Source organism: Nilaparvata lugens, chromosome 1, assembly GCF_014356525.2.
Source record: "Nilaparvata lugens isolate BPH chromosome 1, ASM1435652v1, whole genome shotgun sequence".
In the NCBI taxonomy this organism is placed as follows: domain Eukaryota; kingdom Metazoa; phylum Arthropoda; class Insecta; order Hemiptera; family Delphacidae; genus Nilaparvata; species Nilaparvata lugens.
Window position 1 is genome coordinate 89,852,171 of NC_052504.1, and position 22,085 is coordinate 89,874,255.

General features: G+C 32.2%; 1 protein-coding gene across 7 annotated transcripts in view; it reads left to right on the forward strand.

Annotated features, from left to right (window-relative positions):
- The window catches only part of LOC111056271 (protein boule-like), a 37,222-nt gene that overhangs the window by 3,095 nt on the left and 12,042 nt on the right, over positions 1–22,085 (forward strand). For 4 of the 7 annotated variants that reach the window (XM_022343612.2, XM_022343616.2, XM_039419566.1 and 1 more), the window contains exons 2-6: positions 1,379–1,497; positions 6,360–6,692; positions 8,145–8,204; positions 10,495–10,663; positions 12,018–12,124. In XM_022343612.2, the coding sequence (XP_022199304.2) occupies positions 1,456–1,497; positions 6,360–6,692; positions 8,145–8,204; positions 10,495–10,663; positions 12,018–12,124 (711 nt within the window). In that variant the 5' untranslated portion in view covers positions 1,379–1,455. The remainder of the gene's footprint in view (positions 1–1,378; positions 1,498–6,359; positions 6,693–8,144; positions 8,205–10,494; positions 10,664–12,017; positions 12,125–22,085) is intronic. The other 3 variants (XM_022343614.2, XM_022343615.2, XM_039419565.1) reach the window with 2 other exon arrangements.

Here is a 22,085-nt window from a genome sequence, read left to right on the forward strand (position 1 = left end):
CATTTTATTCCTCATATCGTTCATAATAATAATAACATTTTTTGTAAATTCGATAACTGCTTTATTTTGGCATTAATCGACAAAAAAACGCATATTACAAAGCCAATAATATTCTGAATGTATTAAAAAAAACTCCAATGGAAAATTAGAAACTGTCTATGATCTGGAAAGAAAACGGAGTTTAGCACTTCAACAACCCATAACTGGCATATTAGACCACTTAAAAATTTCAGTTGCCACTTTTTCTCACTCTCATAATGATCGTAACAATTATATTGAAAAATATTATCAAATTTGAATAAAAATAAAAAGGTGTACCGAAAAGCCTTAAACAGCTATTGGTTGTATAAATATGACAAAAAATCAACATCATTAATATGTGTATGCTGTGAAATTTTCATATGTGTCTTATTCCCCCATTCGCCCCTACTCTTCCAATTTTTAAAAGCGCAGCTAATCATTTCATTTGTCTTCACCAGTCGTCCAAGACGACAAGAATAATCAGAACTCTTGTTTTTTATTTAGTTTCTCTCTTTTGTTTCCTGTATGTATGTTCCTCCACAATCTTACTCAAATTGTAATAGGTTCTAGCCTTTTAATGTTTTTTTTTGGCTTTAGTTTTCAGCTCTGTAGGTTCTTGAGGTGTGGTCCTATAGCCCTATACGTTTATAGATTTACAGCAAGGAAAATTGGGGTTAAAAGTGATAGGCTATGAATATAGGCGTATTGGTCGTCGGGCTGATGATAGTGTGGTGTGGAGATCGTTAGTGTGGTGTGATAGATGGTGTGGAGATTATTAAAAATTTGCTATTTCTAATCAAATGCTTGAATTTTTACTTCTGTAAAAATAGCATATAAGCTGGTATAAACCAGCAGTTTCATGATTCTTGATTTTTAGGGCCGGTTTCCGAGCTCTGGATTTAGCTAAGTTCTAGACTTTAAGCAGAGAGTCAGAAAATTGGCTTTCCAAAACGGGGCGTAGTCGCAGCTTTTATAACACTGGTCGCAGTTTTTATTTTCTTATTTCTATAATTGGAAACGTTTTTCCTTGACGAAATTAAACATTCCTAAATAATTCAAAATAGCTGAAACTACACTATTTTCTCGTTATTTTATTTTGTGTTCAATTTTCTAGTTTTTCAAAATTTAATTCAAACGTGACTATGACAATGACTGCGAGTAGGCCCCGTTTCGGAAAGCCAATTTTCTGACTCCAGCTGTTTGAAGTCTAGAACTTAGCCAAATCCCAAGCTTGGAAACCGGCCCGTAGTGTCCTGAAACCTGATTATAGTTGAAGTTCTCTATTGTTTTTCACTGTAAAACATTTTTAAATCTTATTTTTTTTTAGAGTGTGTCAAATTTTTAATTTTTGTTTCAGACAATCCGTTGGCTCATCTGTGCTGAAGGGCACTAATTATATCTTTATTTAATAAATAAGATCGTAGCAACTACACCATGTCTTCATACATGCCACCGAAACAGCAGCGCAACAACAAGGTAAGATGAATGGTTTTCTGCTGGATTTAATAAAGAATTATTAATAGTTTTATTCCATCTTTCATTTATAAATTCAAACACTCTTGCTAGTTTCTTATTAGTACTATACCTTATATGCTTTTTGATCAATAAAGAGTAAACCTAAACAATTCATACTTTCATGTTTGAGAAATATTGATGTATCTTTTAGAGCTAACTATTTTTCTTTCACTTCCACTTTAAATTTTGTACACAAGACCTTTCCTGTTATTATTCTATCAAAATAGCCTACTATTACTATTATAAAATTGAAATTAAGAAACATTTTCAGGAAATTGATGAGAAAAGAAAATTATTCCATCAGAAATTCCTTTCTAATGACTGATTTAGAAGTAATTTTTTATCTCAATTTCCCATTTGAATGTTCCCTGATACAACCTTTATAACGGCCCAAATATCAAGAATATAAACTCATTTTAATCCTCTATTGTACACTTTTAAATCATTGCAAAACTTCTAAAAACATCTAAACTAGCTGTTTTAATAAAAAATTACCTATTAATCAAGCTTGATTTGCTTGTGCTGTTTAAAGTCAGATTGCTTTCACATCGCAGGAAAATGAAAATGCATATTTTGTTATTAGATACTTTTCAAATTGTGCGTTGGGTGGAGCTCCTGAACTGTACATTGCTAAAAATGTGCTGCATTGATTGATTGTACATTCTGCTTTTTTTACAAAATATATGTTCCAATATCAGTCATTAATCTCAAACATACTTGAACGCTTGTTCACAATGTATTGGTTGGTATGATCCTTTGCATTAATTGTTTATTTTGCACTTTGAGCACAGAATGTTGAAATTGACGAATCTTCACTTGAATTATCAATAGTAAATAATAAATATTAGCAATATGATTTGAACTATCAATAGTTTCTCTCTATTTAAATTTTTTTCTCCAAGTTCATGTACAGTATTTCAAACTCAACGAGATTGATTGTTATTGCAATACTAGAACGTAATTTATGTATTGACAACGACATAATACACTTGTCAGTTTCATCATACTATGTAACACTCAGTTATTAGTAATGAACAAAATAGACTATAATATATATTCAATTTAATTATGACACAGTTAGACATAATATAGCCGAATATATATTGCTCAAAATATTGTTTCTCAAACGTAAACTATATGATTTATTACATTATTTATATCATCCTGTCTTCTCACTGAATCACTATAATTATATTTTATTATTTTTATGCAACTATAATATTGTAAACTTGCACCGCATTTTTAGATTGTAATTCCTACACATTTTTATTATTTAGCAAAGGGGATTTCCCCTTTTTTATGTTGAGTAAAGTACCACCTTGTCGGATGCGTATTGAACGATGAATAATTTATTTATTATGATTGCATTCCTATCCACCCACAGGATCAACATATTCAATCATACTACAAAATATTTGACAATCAATACTAATTTTTGTTGTTAAGTTTTATACATATTTTGAAACGTACAAAACTCCCATACCTATTGAACTCTACATTAAACTGTTGCAGCTATTTGGTTCTCCTCAGTTTTAGTTCTAGAAAATCATTTCAATCTCATCAAACTGCGTCTACTAATTTTAGTAGAAGTAAGAATTTTATCTAGTGCATGCATTGAAATGCGTGACGTTTATTACAAACCATTTATTTAAAAATGAAGATAATACCTTGATAAAAGATTTGGGGAATTCCTGTACTACATCTCTAATTAGGATGAATGTTTACAGTTACTTGAAATCCTCCTGTTTTTGAAAACAAACTTTATGATTAACTGAATTTTTGAGTAAAACAATTTTAAAATTATTTATTCATTATTATGATGTAATCCACATATCAGATTTAAAAAGATTTTATAAAGTTTGAAACATTTGACGAACAATCTTTCAACATTACTGTTTCAACATTACTGTTTCAACATTACTACCTTAATCGTTAAAGCATTTATTTATAATTTCTTCATGGAACATCAATAGAAAATCTCAAATTCAACTAGGCTAATCCTTTTTGTGTTGTAAGATAGATTGTCTGTTTCTTTATAGTCTTTGGTCGTCAGAAAATTTTAGTATCTTCGAACCATGACTTTCTATCAAGATTGAATCAGTAGAATATTTGAATACATATTGCATTACACTGATTTGAGAAAATTATAGAAGGATGTGTGCTGTGAGTGTCGAGAAAATTATCGATTCCCCGATAAACTCGAGTGGAATGCTATGAGAAAGGCAAATACAGTTTGTTTGTTTAATGAAATCGACAGGATGATTCATGTCCGGTTGTCCATGTCTTTTGTTGGTGGGCGATTGACTTCTATTCACAGAGCTGCTCGTGCATTCCACAGATAAGGAAATTCCATAATGAAGCATTTATTGCTCTTGCTGCTCATTTTTATATCTGTCTGTGTTTATTTTCGTATTCGTATTGCAGATTGATCAGTTGAGTAACCAATTATTGCGTCTATCGTTATCTCAACTCTCATTAGTTTTGAGTTAGATTTACTTAGGCTATATTGGGCAGTTGAGCTTATATTATTTGAATGAATGTCTCATACTTATTTTTATAACTATGAATATTTAATATTATGTCCCAAAATGATAGTCTAAGCTAGAAACTTTAGTAAATTTTATTTAGAACTTCTATTTCCAATGAAATTCAATAATTCTTCCTAGTTCTATAAAAAGGTTCAATTTTCAAACTTTGAGAATGGTGATTCTACAATATAAATTATATTTTATATTAATTTTACAATATCAATCATTGAAAAATTGTTTCTCCTATGATATAATGTGTATCCAAAATAATATTTCAAAGTAAGAAATATTAATCTCATTTAATTCCTACTATAATCTTACAAGCAAACCTCCAGTAATCCTAGTTAATTCTTGAAATAAATTTTTGGTTCATATTTGCTAACATGATCGAAAAACCGGATTCATTTATTTTAGTCACTAAATCTTATTCATTCTCATTTTGACTTGTATTTAGAAAGATGAAATTTGTTACTATCACTGTTATAACACTTGGAAAAGGGGTTCTTTCTTTTCATCTGTTCACTCGGTATTGTTTCGTTCTAATGTATTGCATGTGAATGTTAGTTTAATTTGCATGCTATTATATCATTCAATAATAAATCCTCGATTTACCTTCTTGCTAATCCTTCTCTTTTTAGGAATTTGAGAGATGAAGGCTGTGTAGTCATCACTGCTATAGAATAACCACATTTATCACACTTATTACTTGCACTTGAATATTGAAATTATTAATGCTTTTCAGTACAACTTGCAATGGAGATCTACACTACAAATAATGAGGAAACCTCATGGTTTTGTAACTTGGAATAATTTTTGAAGTCCTTTAGTATTGTGCAATTGATTGATTAGGTCTTTAAGTCTTTTGTTAGCCGATTAGGCAATTGATTAAGTCCTTTAATATTGATTAGGTCTCGAATTTGTTCTTAGATAAAATTGATAAAACATTTTTTAATTCATTTTTATTTTTAAATTAGCCAAAATAATAATAGTATGGTGGATATCCGGGACATCCTTTAGATTAAATTCATCTGATAGTTTGTCCATTTAAAACTTTGATGCTTTTATAACAGTCTTGTGTCAGTCATTACTTTCAATAATTGTTTCAAAAGTCGGTATATTTAACTTCACTGTAATGAAACTGAAATAATCGCTCTTAAATAATCCTACATCTGTCTGTAATTTCTTTCAATAATTTTCTCAAAATTCGGTAGATTCAACTTCACTGTAATAGTCACATATGAAACCTTGTGAATTTTGTAGAATTTCTACACTGACTGAACTTGAGTGGTGAGACTTGACATTTTAAAATGTTTGATCGTACTCGAGTTATTCTTGACAATTAAGTGAAATCGAAAGTTTCTATTTTCTCTTGATAGAGTTCAATTTTTAGAAGACCATGAAGTGATTTGGTATCAAATACGGGCTTCCAGCCGCTGTAAATGTATCTTATACTAAAGCTCGAGATTGTAGTCATGAATAAAATATTATAGGCACTTTTAAAAATTTTATTTTCAGTTCCCAATTAGTTTCCGGAAGGCGAAGTTGCAGCTTATTTTTATTACTTGAGAATACCAGCGTTCAAATATTCTGAAACTATTAATAAATATGGATACTATCCACTTGAAAATTCTAGAATAGCATTAGCATATTCAATAATTTTGTTATTTTATAAATACGGTACATTAGTCAGGGTGGCCACCTTCCGGGAAAACCGGGAGAACCTTGAATTCCTCATGATTTTACTAACCGGGAAAAATACCGTGAATTCCTCATGAATTTTTCCAATTATGAATTTTTCATGAATTTCAATCAATTTAGTAAAGAAGTGTACTGTGTAAAGTAACAATAAACTCAAATAAAAAATACTTAATGGCTAGCAATAATAATTAGCAATGTTTTTGAACTACCTAACATAAAACATCGAAAAACACCGATATTCTTGTCATGTCAAAAATTTTCAATATATTATTTGGAAATTTAAATATTGTATTTGCAATTCTTCATGGAAGATCAAACTGTAGATTTCCATAATAAATTGTTTACGAATGTATCTTGTTTCTCAAATACCGCGGATATTCTACCTGGAAAATTTGATATTTTACTCTGGAAAACCGGGAATTGCTCATGATTTTTTATTTTGAAATGGGTGGCCACCCTGTTAGTTGAATCCATCTTCGCCACAGAATAATAAAGTAGTGATTAGTTTGCTCCATTCATTCTTAGTAGAGTAAAAATATAAAAAATATTTAATAAGTTGTAGGTATGTGATAAGATGATAACGTGATTGTTTTTCAGTGTGTTAAGAGCATCAGTGAGCCTTCCAGTAATGGTTCTTCACCCCCCGCCTCAGTCAATTTAACTAATGGAAATAACATGAGTCAAGTTGTCAACAATAATAATCTGAATAATAATAACAATAATGCGCCGAAGTATGGTACATTAGTTCCGAATCGAGTATTTGTTGGTGGCATATCGTCCACCACGACTGAAACAGAATTGTGCCAACTATTTTCCAAGTATGGAAACGTTAAAGCCACCAAAATCATAGCTGATCGTGCGGGGGTGTCGAAAGGCTATGGTTTTGTTACTTTTGAAACTGATGAAGAAGCCAAGCGTCTGCAATCAGATGTGAGTATTAGTTCGGTCTTTGAGTCTTAGCCCTTTTTGTTATTAATGAATTAATAATTAACAACCACTTGAAAACAGAATCAATAGTACTTTAATTCAAAAAGAATCAATGAGCTGAACAAGTTGAAAGTTAGATTTACTGTAAAATTTACTCCTGGAATTTAAATTTTAATCCGGATAGTTTGCGCCTTCTTTACAATAGTTTGCGCCTTCTTTACAATCACTTCATTTTCTCTAAACTATTTCAACCATTTAGATTCGAAGGCTGAATACCTTTGATGATTTTATTATGGCAATTGTATTGAAAAAGTAGGATTAATTAGTTATATTTGGGTGAATACCTTTGTGGATTTTATTATGGCAATTGTATTGAAAAAGTAGGATGAATTAGTTATATTTGGCCCAAGTTCTGTAACTGATAATAGGGTATTAAAAAAATGTTAAATCAAAATTATTTTATACTTGGCCAATCTTTGGCCGAAAAGAATTGAATGCAGTTTTCAGCCTTAAGCCAATTTCGGAGTCCTGTTTTTTTCAGAATTGCTGTTTTCAATAGATAGTCATTCTGTGACGTAATTATTATTAATAGAAAATATACTCATATACGTCTAGAATATTTGTAGCTAGATAGCATACTACTTATTGTATTTTTTCTGTTATATTGGGATTTGAAACTAATTCTCAGGAAAGTTTCTTTATCACCTTGCTGTCTGGACTATCATCAGATTAATAGATAGCTACTAAGTAGAAAAAATATAATCTATCTTGGCCTATCAAAAATTATTCAGATGGAGAAATTCTCCTATGATGAACCATGAAACAGATAATTTAGTCTTATCTCTTTGTTTTTTGTGTAGTAAGTTATTGGCTTTTCTGTATCATGTCAACGATGTTTTAACATAATCTACTCCTTTGGGTCTCTCAACTTGTAAAATCGATTTAGACCTCAATTTTGGTTGATTAGAGGACAAGTAGTTAATTGTCAGAGCACAAATCCCAATCCTTTGATAAATTATTGTTGTTTGTAGTTGAAATAGGAATATGTGTCTTCAATGTTTCCATCTTGTCTAGTCACTTGAAATATTGATATTATTTATAATATAATATCATGTTTTATTGATGAGCTTCAAATTTGAGTCAATTGTGGCTTATCTGTTGATATTCATGGATATTCGATTTCTGTATTGTAACAAATATCTTTGCCAAAGTCCAATGTTCAAGATTTTGATTATTTTAGACGTTGCAATATTTCAATATACAGCTTTCCTCAACTCTGCAAAATGAATTATGTTCAATTTAAAGCTCTTATAGCATTCATAACAATGTTCTAATGTTTTTATTATTGAGTCATTCGAGATATCCTATGGTTTTGAAAGTTGGAAACAATGATGACACTAATAAGCTGCAATAGGTCTCCCACTCATCTCCTTTATAAAATTATTTCATTTTCAGGCTGATAATATTATGCTTAAAGAAAGAAGATTGAACATTGCTCCCGCAATTATAAAACAGGTATTATTGAAGTTTCCTATTTTTTACAGCAGATCTATATGACAATGTTCTGTTGTTTTTGATAGTCATTTAAATCTTTTACTCTTTTGCTTTTCTTGCATCTGGCGTGCAACTTAACTTAACTAGTGAAAAATTCATTTAAATCTCTTTAGTGTAAGAATAAACTTAGATTAGCTTTTGAGTCTTTGATTAGAGTATGAATGTGCTCAGTTCTCATCAAATGAGACTCACTTGTGTATTTTAAAACTTATTAGATCTGCATTTTGTGGTTTTAAAAAGTTTTCATTGATTAAATATTTAATTATTGTAGATGTAAGTCTTGATTTAATGTTTTCATAATTTGTAAAATCTTGATTTTGATTAATATATGTATTAATACATTTATTTGTGTATTTTTATGACGTCAAGCATCTCTATACATCTACGGTTGTCTCAGGTCTAATTTTCTAGTTGTGTTGAAAACATGATCATGAAATTAATATATTTCAATATATTATAATTATTATTCAATCATCTAGGATTATCATATAGGCTATCAGATGAGGATTGTGTGTGAAGTTTATTGATATTAAGTTCATTGTTTTTTTGTGCATGCATTTCTAAATGTTTTGATATTATTTTTGCATGGACTTATGTGTTATCAATGGACTTTTTTGCATTCGAATTGATCTGAGTAGAAATTTCTCGCTATTGAAATTTCCTATTTTGAAATCGCTAATGTGGGATTTGTATTATTTGAAACCTGTATTGATTTTCCGCTTGCTTTAATCCCTTTATTTTAATCGTTCTTTTGTTTGTGACAGTTTTTTGTTAGTTTTGAAGTTTTGCTTGTATCATGTCTGCACGATTGCATGTAAAATCACACAATTCTTTCACTTTTAATACAATAATTATCCAACACTATTCAGCTCTTACCTTTTTCAAACCATCATCATACATTATCATTCATAACCAGTATTAATTTTGAAGGGTATTATTAAATAAGAGACTTAGTTATGAACGAGTAGGACGAGTAGATAGAAAGAAGATCACAAAAAAGATTTTATCCATTTTAATAGAAGAGTCAAGACAGAGAAATAAAGAACAGGCAAGTTATCGATTAGGAATATAGACTAGTATCTTGTGGAAGTAACAAATAATGTTCTCTGGTTGGTAATAATTGATTGCAGTGAATAAAAGCTAATGTGAGAATTCAAAATAATAGTTTGTTTTTCACCTAAATTGATATTTTTCATCTGTATTCCTGGATATGAATATAATTTGTATAGGCCTAAAATATTTTTGAGTTGTCTCTTAACTAGGGTATTCACGATCTTCAGACATGCAACTAAGAGTCATTTTCTCAGAAATAGTTGAATTAAAATACGTACATTGATTGAACAGGTTCATTAGTTCGACCAACTTTTGAGAAAGCGACCCCAAGTCGAGCTATTTGCTAACTTGAATAAACTGCTATATTTTTTTTGTAATTTACAACTGTGGCAAAAAGCAGGAGCTAGCGGATAGCTCGGCTCAATCCAACATCTTGAATACCTCTATTATAGTCCGGGTTCTAAGACACTTAAATCTAATGGACTATCAAATCTTGTTCATTAGATTAAAAAATAGTCTTAGAAACCGGGCTTGATTTTTATTGTTTTTAATTAATAATCTCAGATAGTTCACATGAATATAATTCACCACTTAACATAAATTTGCATCATACTCTTTAATAATCTAAAGGGTGACTAACAGGGACCGAACTACTTCCAAAATAAAATCAATAACTTACTATAAAAAACACTATTTTCTTTATTATTTCAATGTATATTTATATTATCAAGAAGGATTTGAACTTGTATATCCAGATTTTTCAGAAGACCCTTGCATACAAAAACTGAATAGCAACTATTCGATTTCATATTCCATTAATAGCCTTGTTCCAAAAGGAGAATTACTTCTCTATTTTTCGCGTATTTCTTTGCATCCAGATCGAAAAGAGCACAACTCATTCTATTTTTATCCCATTAGTAACGTTCTTTCATTGTTTTCATGTAAGTAATAATATTCAAATATCACCAAGTACAGTATTCAAATATTACCAAGTAAAACTATGTTGTTTTTCCAATGGAGAATTCATTTTAGGTTTGATTTTTTTTATGGAGAAATCACAAGGTTTGAAAGTGTAGTTTCTGTTGGTCACTTTTTATGAACAGAGTACATCTACATTTCCAATAATTGTTGGATAAATGTTATCAACGAAATAAATGTTTCGATGGCTATTTATAAAACTGATGCAACTTTTTTGCAGGCGTTCCCACAAAGAGTTTTTGAGGCAACTGCGTCGCCGCCCCCCATGCCGACGCAGATTTATATGTCCAATAATGGTATCCCATATCATTTCAAAAATGGGACAGCATTTTTCCAGGCTCCCCAAATGCAGGCAGCACCCATGCCAGTCGCACCCGAAATGTACCCAGGTAAACACAATTCATTCTTTGAAATGTGACGAGAAAAATTATTCATTACCAAGATGAATTATGATGTTTTCCAGTAACGAACTCTAGCATATAATCTATTCTTTATTTAAAGCATATTGAGGTGAAACAAATTCATAAACATAGAGTTTGATAAATTACTCTTCTTCACTCGTGCGTGACAGATATTGTTGTGGACGAAGTTTGGGAGATATCCTCTTTCACTTAATCCACAAAATGTTGAAGTCTGTAGGAAAGACTACAGATATAGTAAAATGACAATGTCACTTTTCACAGATTATACGTTTTTTGGTTGAAATTGAGACCTATTTTTTTGAACATGTAACATCAAAATTTGGGTTGGAATAGTTTTGGGCCAAGCCTGTTGTTCCTACCCAATCATATTATTGATATGATTTATGATCATATTATTTATATGATTTGTGATTGTATCCACAAATAAATAAGTGCCTCTCTTTCATTCAAGTCACTATTTATTTTTTGGGCTAGAATTTGTATAAAAAATCGGGGGAGGAAGAGTTGTGGGCTGTGCATTTTGGTCCTCTCCCAGTCATTCTATTGAATGATTCTTCATTAGAATCATAAAAATCATTCTACGAGTTTGTGTTTCTTGAATAGTTCCAAATTTTCTCGAATAACTCAATATTATTCGTTAAACGTGGTAATTGAGTGGAATATTTCTAATTAATTTATCAATTTAAGCCATTCAAATTCAAAATTTTTAGTTTTAATGTTTATTTTGGACCAAAATTTTATAAAAATTGTACACGTGAAATTCTAACCTTATCTGGGACTTAGTCACCTATAAATTTGGAAGAAAAATAGCACAAGGACTACCTTATTATTTTATCTTTCAATGTTATTACATTAGTGTCATTTGCATTGTAAATAAATAAATGTATAGTACTGTAATTTAATCAATTAATCTCGTAGATACAAAGATTACAGGAAAGCACAAAACAGTTTTCAATAGCAATTGAAAGTACTCGAACTCATGTAGTAGCGTATTTCAATTGCATCGGTCTCAAAGATGAACAATTTTAATAGAAATTGTAGTTAATCAACTGCTGGAATATTATTACTGTATAATAATTATTTCAAATATCCAATGAAAGTAACTTATTTTATACAGACTAAGATATATCTTGTTTATCTCGATTTCAGTTTGTAACTAATTTTGCAGGATGTGTATATAGCTAAACTGATTTAAACCATTTTTGGAGACAATCTGTTCGATTGTACTCAACTTCCAGTTTAAAAAAATGTATTTTATTTTTTCAAAAATGCATTTGTTCATTTCTTTTGATACACATTAAAATGTTATTTATATTTTCAGGCGCAGCTTACATGCCTGCACAAGCGCCTCAGGCCTATGCACCCTTAATGTATCCAAACCAGCCGGTATACATTAATCAGTATCCCCACCATTACCAGCCTTTGCCGGTCAGTACAAACCAATACATCTTTTCTTAAATACTTTTTTACAGCTGTGGTATCAAATCTAATCCAGACATCAACTTGAATTTTGAAAAACCTCCCCTGAATTTCGGATAGGGGATGAAATCATGCAAAGCTGTCTTCTTAACAGAAATTATTAAATTTGAAATTAGAAATTAAAAACAGTAAAATTATTTGTAGTTATGAACTGATTACTTGTTAGCGCCAAAAAACATTGGTGTCCAAAATTTGCAGGTTTCATTCGATTTCTGGGAAAATTTAATTGGATCAAAAATGAAAAAAAATTGCTATTCGTCAAGAGTTGGAATTGTAATTTGAGAGTTGGAAGTAAGATGCAGGATTATTGTGTACACTTTTCAGCCATTCCTAGACTCAAAATAGTCACAGTTTGTTTACTTGTCACATAAACGTCAGCTTCCCAATCAATAATTCCAATAAAAAACTGTAATAAGTGTGGGTTTTTTCATATTCTGGTGGGCATCTGGAATATAAAATACTGTCAAGCTGAAGTCTGCATTTTTTCATCTATATTGAGAGTGTGTCGCAAGATAATAACTAATGATGAATCACAACGCCAGCTTTCATCAGCTTTCCTGGCTGGATTCAACTCTTTCCCTGCCATTGTATCATGGAGTTATCAAAGTTAACTCCTGTGAAGATATTGATATTAAAAAAGTCGTTCTTCATGTTTTATCTCACTCAGTCTTTGAAACTACATCCTCTTTAAATTAGCTTTTGAATACATTTATAGTTTTCTATTTGAAATACCAATGATATTAGATGCAATATCATGACTATCGTTGATTTTAGATTGATGAGTTGATTCCTGTGTATTCAAAAATTATGAAATACCAATATCATTAGATATCATATTACCAATATCATATCATTAGATATCATATTACCAATATCAAATACCATTTGAAATACCAATGATATTAGATGCAATATCATGACTATCGTTGATTTTAGATTGATGAGTTGATTCCTGTGTATTCAAAAATTGTGAAAGCTACTCTTTTCTTTGAGCCTTCAGGTGTGTTATTGGAAAATTACATTCACTGTCAAATTTTTGTAATGTTATTGTACTTGTTATTCAAGTGAAAATGCTGTCTTACTTCTGAGACTTATCCTAGTTTATCTTCGAATTTAAAGAATATTCACTAAGTGATGATTGATTGTTTTTGATGTGCTAGGTGTTTTATTTGATAGCACAAGACTGAGCTGAAAAGAGTTGGATAAAAAGTTGATAGAAGATATCTATAATTCATTCCTGTTAGGTGTATATTGATTTATTCCCAACAATCTTGGTTATACTTACCTTTGCAGATTCACTATGTTAAATGTACAATAAACACAAAATATTTTTTTACAGAACTTGTAGAAAATATAATTTCGAAGAGAAAGGTGTAGACTTAAGCTGCGTTTACACCAAAGTTATTAACAAAATGTTGATAACTTAATCCTTATAGATTCTATTCGATTGAACGGAACTTGACATACACATATGTTCATCATGTGTATGATAAGTTATGCTCAATCTGATAGAATTGAGTTATTAACATTTTGTTAATAACTTTGGTGTAAACGCAGCTTAAGTCTATAATGGACAAATGCAACCTTTAAAAAATAATCCTTGAATGCAATACGCATGAAAAATAGAGTACTCCACTTTTATTTAATAAAGAGAGAACTCTCTATTTTTCATGCATTTCGTATTTAATTAAGGTTTTTTATAAGGCTGCGTTTGTCTATTATAGACCTATTTTACATCTTTCTCTTGAAAATTCAATTTTCTACAAGTTCTGTAAGAAATATTTTGTGTGTATTGTACATTTAACATAGTAAATCTGCTACAAACCTTAAAGGAACTTGTTTTTCGGGACCAAGTTTCGCGTATTTCGTCGCATATCTTGAAAATCACTGTAGTTAAAGGTCTGGAAACGGTTTTATTCAAATTCTCAGTTAATTTTACATAAAGTGCGCTAAATTGTACATCTTGTCAGCCAACAAATACCCGTAGGGCTACATTTCAGCAGGGGCCCAGAAATTCAGGCGAAATCCTCCACCCTGTATAACTTGATAACTAAGCATTTTCGGACCTATGTTAATAAGAACTTTTTTCTTCTTTTGATGTGAGGAATCACGCCCTGACTTATGGGCACCTTTTTTCAGAACACTCTGTATAATAGACTATGTGAACACGAACCACAAAGTGCATTTTCATGATACTGAATAGGAGGTTCCTGGCATGGGCACATGCCTTTGAGAAAATAAGATATTACAAGCTCTTGAGTGCTCTTGTGATCGTAATAATATTTATCACAATATTTCTCATCAATATCTCACAATATTTATGATATTGTATTACATTTTTCTGCCCGGTTTCACCAAGTTCGGTAAAGACATAATCATGGTCAAGCGAGGTACACTTTACAAGTGTGCACTGGATAGTAACTCGCCATAGAATCATATGTCGTGCACTAGTTGTAAAGTGTACCTGATTTTATCATGTTTAAATGTCTTGACGGAGTTTGGTGAAACCGGATATTGGAGTATTATTTTGATGGAGCGTCTTGAATTTAATAGAATGCTCTTCACATAGGCACAAGTTTTTGAAGGGAAGGATAATTCACTGATGAGAAAGATTAGAACGGAAAGAAACTTACTGTTTATTTGATTTCATAATAATTCATGAATCTCACTTACATTGAGTGCACTTTTGAAGTTGATGTACTTGGGTTAATAGGAGGCTTCTCTTAGGCTTGTGAGAGAGAAGCGAAATATTCTCTTGGGCTTGTGAGAGAGAAGCGAAATGTTCTCTTGGGCTTGTGAGAGAGAAGCGAAATGTCCACCTCTCCCTTGATATACGGAAAGTGTGATGACCATTATTCTATTGTATATGAAAGATTATATACGATCGAATTAAAAAGTGTTTTTATATGTAATTTATGTGAACTTGAGTTGAACGAAGTGCATTTTTGTGATTTATGACGTTGGATATAAACAAGTGCATTGTTATAGTTGAATTGTGATAGGCTGAGACTAGTAGTGGAGTTGAGGTAGTTGAGTATACATGTGTGTGTGTATGTGTGTGCAGTGCGGCGGAGGATACCCAGTGGGGGGCCCCACCCCCGCCACACCGGTCGAGTCTCCGTCGCAATACCAACCCGCCTATTTGCTATTGGACACTATTCCCATCCCCTACTAACAATCAACTCATTTCTAGTTATCGTCCGGCTCGGTTTTACTTTCGACAGTTTCTCTCCAAAGGTTTGCACCGATGACATTCCTACGGCTTGACTCAATAATCGCTTAGTCTTGTCGTGCTCATCTCCGAATCTCCTCTTGCCGTTTGCACGACCGCCAATCACTGATCGCATACAAATCTGATTGATAGATGTTCAGCCACCAATCTGATTGATGGGAGTACATCACAATAATTCGTTTTTTGTTCACTGATCACATACAAATCTGATTGATAGATGTTTAGCCACCAATCTGAATTGATAGGAGTACATTACAATAATTCGTTTTTTGTTCACTGATCACATACAAATCTGATTGATAGATGCTCAGCCACCAATCTCAATTTGATTGGAGTTCATAACTTCGTAGTTCATTAAGTACTCATTTTGACAATTTCTTATGATACTGAAACAAATGAGATGTTGAGCCATTCAAGTTTCGCGGCATCTAGTTTTCGTTGCAGACTGATACACAGTCAACTACACCGTTGCAACTAATTAGGGATTAGTGAGAATGGGTCAGGCTGAGATTAGTTGAAGGTTAGGGGTTAGATTCTTACTTTCAATTGCCAATATTATGGTATTAACCAGAATTATTAGAATTACATAATGGTATTAATCAGAATTATTTCAGAATTAGAAATATAATATTGTATCCACTGGTATTTCTAAAAGCAACAGGAATTTGACGAACTGAATGAAAGCCTGAAGTACTGAAGTGGCCTACATGGGCTGATTCTAGATAAACCGAGATCTTGATAAAGTGAAATACACCCAATTTGATTTATGTCAATATTGTGACTAGATACAAATCTATTAGTATCTGTGTACAGTCTACTGTCAGGATTTGGCTTAGATCAGCTATGTGCATAGGCAAATTCAAGACACAAGTGTTTCAATCAGAATTTCATCTTTGATCACTCCTGAGGGCTTGGCAGGACCCTCAATTGTTTGTATTGTGAATGAAAATTTTGATTTTTTTTATCAGAGACAAATCTGTTTATCTGTGCCAACAACACATAGACCCGGTTTTAAAAAAGCCTGTTGAATTTTAATCATGAATTAAATTCCACGAGAGCAAATTAGAAAAGTTAACAGACTTTTGTGAAGCCGGGTGTCAGAGTTGATTCTTTTCCACTTCTGATCAGATTTTATCCTAGAACAAATTGTGATGGGCGTCTGTGAAACCGTCAACCACATTTTGATATTTTATCATTTCTCATTGTCTTCTATTCAATTATCAATCAGAATTTTAATGTAGATCATTTCTGATTGGCATCTGTGCAACCGGCCGTTTGTGTTTCTTAATTTGTGAAACTCAGGCATGTGCTAATCCGTCAGATTGATGTTCTTTTGCTTGGTTTAGTTGTTTCCCCTAGCGAGCCTCACCGTTTTCCTGCAGTCACATATTTACTTTCAGAATGATTGCATATTGACATTTTACTACTGGACTTGTGTTTTGAAGATGCATGGCGTATTCATTCTACTTTCACTTCAAGTTTTAAACCATGAACCTTAATAATAATTTTCAACAAACAAAACATAACTCTATACCACTTATCTCTTTTGGAAAGACTGACATATTTTTTCCAATTCAAATTGATAATTTGATTAGTTCATTCCTCTTGTCATAAAATCGAAAAAAATAGAAACTGACAGGTCATCTATCTCAATCAACTTTTAAATTAGCAGCATTTTTCGCTTTCATCAGGAATTGATTCTTCTAGAGCTCAAAGTCTTATCTAATCACCACTAGATGAAACTTTTGTTGAAGATGATTGGTTCATTTTTTAAGTTTTTCTCATTGATTTAACAAACTCTTAATCGTGATTTGAAACCACGAGTTTAATTTAGAATATCCCAATGTTTACTCCTCGCTTAGCAAACAAAATTTTTCTCTATGCGTGAACGATAAGCAAATTCCCAATGTGTATTGAAGTCAGAATTATAAAATCAACCAAGAAATAAGTCTGTCATAATACATAGTTGACAACAATTTTCACCTATACTTTGTGCTCTTATTTTGTTGAAAGGCAAGTGGCTTGAATATTATCATCAGCTTGCAACATTTTCCAATTCTTTCATTATATAGGAAATGTACAGTTTTTTATCTCACTTTCGCAGTTATTCATGTGGTATTGCTGCATGAACTTGACTTCAATTTGTTTCATTCATTTGTCCTATACGTGTTCTTGGTTTTACATAATCGTTTTATTTGTTTTCATGCTCGGTTTTCATTTATATCTTAAGTTTTTATATGTTTTCCGTGATTTGTCACTAATGAACTTCATTATTTGAAAATTGTCTGCTGTTTGTCGTTTTATTTATGCGATGTGTATTTGATAACAAAGTTTTCTGTTGAACTAATTTTTCTGTTTTTTCGATGTGTTTGCTTCAATTTTATGATATGAGTGTTATACGAAGAGATTATATTTTTCCAACACATTTTAAGTTAGTTGATGAGAGCCTTGAAAAATGTATTTATATTACTAGAGTAAATTTACTTATATTACTACATTAAAATCTATCATTTGATATTCTTCAGTCAAATAGAGCATCACATGAAAATACAGTACTAGCAAGAGTTATTTTCGATTAACATTTCAAACCTAAAAAAAATACTTATCTCTGATAGACATTCTTTTTCATTAGTCTCTAATCACAGAATGCCTACTCATTCATTTTGCGTATGCTCTTGCTTCTGACATTTTAGTGATTATAGTTTAGTGTTTTCAATATCGCAGTTTTTAAACTCAAGCTATGATCTTTTTATCTCATTCTTTGTTAATCATCCAATTTTTCAAGTTTTGCATGATAATTCTTTTTAAGAACAGTATATCCAGCTTCACAACTATTGTATTTCACTTCTTAATTGCATTGACATTGAAGTTGGTCAAGTTGGCTTTAGAAGTCTAGATCATTTTAATGAATTGATGCATATTGCAAGTAAAACAATGTTTTAGTGAGATCTATCAGCCTAGTAATGTGGACTGATTGAGATTCTTCATTCATGAATCAACTTATTCTTGACACTAATTTTGTATTTACTTGAACTTCAAACTACATTTTTTCCACACAACAATATTACTAGACTCTTAGTAGATAATTTTTTTTAAAGAATTTATACCCAGAAGTATAATATATATTCACGGTAATTTCTCTGATTATCTCAAATGTATTACTGATGAGTGTCAGATAAGTTAGTAACTATTCTTATGTAATTCCAATGAGTATAATAATATAATTATCGTTGCAAAGGCGCCACGAATATTTTCAAATATTTATATTAAAATCTCATTTAGAGATTTTTGTTGAGACAGGACGTAGAATTTTGCTTGTTGCTTATGAAGCCGGCTCAATAGTAGTTCCGGCATTACAGTGAACTTTTGGGATGTTCTTCCTCCCTCAATCATTCCAATGAATTGTGTATAGTTGTATGTATTCATGTATGTGTTCAATTTTGGCTGAAGTGAGGTCTTCTGACTGAACGAATAGTCCAAAAAATGACAAAAAAATGCCAAATAGGGGAAATAATTCATGTATAAGCCAAAATTGGTAGTTGTAGGGGAAGGCTTCTTAAACAACATACTAGAAGTACTGACCGGTGGTGGTGGTGCTAAGGGGGGAGGGGGCTCTAAAGGTGCATTTTTTCGGTTTTTTGTAAATAACTCAAAAACTATGCCCTCCAAAAAAGGTTGTCATTAGAAAAATTAAACTACGTAAGATTCTCTACAGAATGTTCTATGAACTTTTTTTATAGGATTAATAATAGTGGAGATATAAAGTGGAGAAAATAGGGGAAAATATTCATTGTTCAAAATTACCATGGTTTACTGTTACAAATTCTACGTATGCTACTACAAATGATAATAATACTATGTGGAGTTTTTAATACCAATTTGTGCGAGTAATCCTAGTGAAGGTATGGAGGGCTTAGTCAAGATCATGTGGCTGTGGAAGGGGGGTGAGCAGACGGCTGGAACGTGGTGGCGTGCTAACTCCCCACCCCCCATCACCACCGCCGCGCAGTCACGCCAGTACCTCCCGCCTCTCACCAGTCAGGCGAGAAAAATAAAATAAAAAACTAAATAACATGAAAATAAATAAAAAACATTACAGCAAAAACTGTATGGTTGTGTTTGATGGTTACACTGATGTCAACAGCACAAAACGAGCGGAGCAGAAGCGAAGAGGCTCACAAAAACCTCGGTCGAAACTTTCATGAAAATACGACCATCTCAGTCCAACAGGAGCATTTTCTAGCTAATGAAAGGAACAATTAAGACTGATCGACATGTTAATCGAGAAAATGATGGAAACAAATGTTGCCACCGGAGATGCTGATACCACCATTGTGAGGTGTGGGTTGGATAAAGCTGTTCTACATACAACTGTGATAGTTGGGGAGGATTTTGACTTGATTGTACTCCTCATTGGATTGGCACCACCATCTACAAACATTCTTTATGAAGCCAAGACGTCAAAAAAAAACAGAAACGAAACTGTTTTCAGTAAAAAAACTCCAACAGCTTTCATTCGCCAAGACGATCCTCCTTCTTCACAGTTTCTCCGGATGTGATACAACCTTGGCAATACACGCAAAGAGCAAAGTGGGAATTGTAAAGATCTTCAAAGCGAAACCTGACCTCACTCAAGACATCTCTACTGTCTTTCTTAGATCCCTCAACATCGCCAGAGAAAATTGAACAGGCTGGCGAGTAGTTTTTTGCTGCATACCATGCTCCTGCACAGCAAGAAAATTTGAACAAACATCGCTACTCGGCATTTTCGAAAGCACCAGTAAAGCCTAAATCAGACATTTGTAATATATGCATTGTAAAAATCACTTTTTACTATTATCTGTTGAAATAAAGTTGGGACTCTGCTCAAGGATAGTAACATAGGCAAAACTTTTGCGCCTTTACTGTTAGTTACTTTAAAATCGTGTAGTCGTTGTTTAACAAAAATTTAAAATTTTCTGTCAAAATCCCAAAAACTCTAATAACTTTGTGAAAAGGATAGTTTCTAATTTTCGGTGGCTCTTGGGAGTTAATCTACTTAGTTACCTGTAAATATACTCGACAGGAGTGTTGCCTTGCAGCTCCTCTGGTTGGGGGGAGAGTGGCCATGTCTGATTTAGGCTTTACTGGTGCTTTCAAAAATGCCGAGTAGCGAAGTTTGTTCAAATTTTCTTGCTGTGCAGTTGGCAGCACGCCACCACGTTCCAGCCATCTGCTCCCCCCCTTCCACAGCCACATGATCTTGACTTTAAGCCCTCCATACCTTCACTAGGATTACTCGCACAAATTGGTATTAAAAACTCCACATAGTATTATTATTTGTAGTAGTATACGTAGAATTTGTAACAGTAAACCATGGTAATTTTGAACAATGAATATTTTCCCCTATTTTCTCCACTTTATATCTCCACTATTATTAATCCTATAAAAAAAGTTCATAGGACATTTTTTGTAGAGAATTTTAGGTAGTTTAATTTTACTAATGACAACCTTTTTCCTGGAGGCCATAATTGACCGAGCGAAGTGAGGTCTAAGATTCAAGTCTACGGTTTGGCATTTCTCTTAATGTTTTTATGTTGCGCATTTACGGCGAAACGCAGTAATAGATTTCCATGAAATTTGACAGGTATGTTCCTTTTTAAATTGCGCGTCGACGTATATACAAGTTTTTTGGAAATTTTTCATTTCAAGGATAATATAAAAGGAAAAAGGAGTCTCCTTCATACGCCAATATTACCGTAAAAATCAGACTATAGAATTATTCATCATAAATCAGCTGTCTAGTGGACTATAATACTACCCGTTCAAAAACATCGAACATCTTGAAAATGTATCTTTCCATTAACGTTAGTAGACAGTCGACTATAATACTACCCGTTCAAAATATCGAACATCTTGAAAATGTTATCTTTCCATCAACGTTGTGACGACACGTCACGGTACGATATAGGACAGAAAGCTCTATGTTTATTTAGGATTTTTTCTAGACATTTAATTGATAAATTATTTATTAATTTTTGAGAAAACATAACAACAGGTCAATGTAACTCACTGAGCGCGAGGTCTACTGTTCACAGAACTACTAGTAGTTTTTGAGTTATTTACAAAAAACCGAAAAATGCACCTTTAGAGCCCCCTTCCCCCCTTAGCACCACCCCCACCGGTCAGTACTTTTAGTATGTTGTTTAAGAAGACTTCCCTTTCAACTCTACCAATTTTGGCTTATACATGAGTTATTCCCCTTTTTATGTTTTCGTTGCCTGGACTAGAATAGATGATCTTAGGGTGGCCACTAACGACATTGATGACACACACACCTTCAAGAGTGTTTAACATATTATGTGAACACACATATTCGTCAAACATGTTGTGTCATTAGAGAAGGCTTCAAATTTTTTGTACAAAAATTTGAAGAAAATTTTTTGAAGTTAAGTTTTTGTATATTTGATTTTTTGTTGTTTTTTTCTTTGCTGCTCTATTCGAGGTTAAATTATTCTTGCAGGATTATCATTTGTAATTTTCCAGTGGTTTATTTATTCTTATTGGTTGTTTATTCATGTTAGAAGCTGCTGTTGTCAAACAGCTATTTTTCGTTCACACATGCTCGCCACCCTTGTCCTGTCGTTAGTGGCCGACCTTAGTCACGAGAGAAAGCTTGAAATTGCAGCGGCCTAAAGG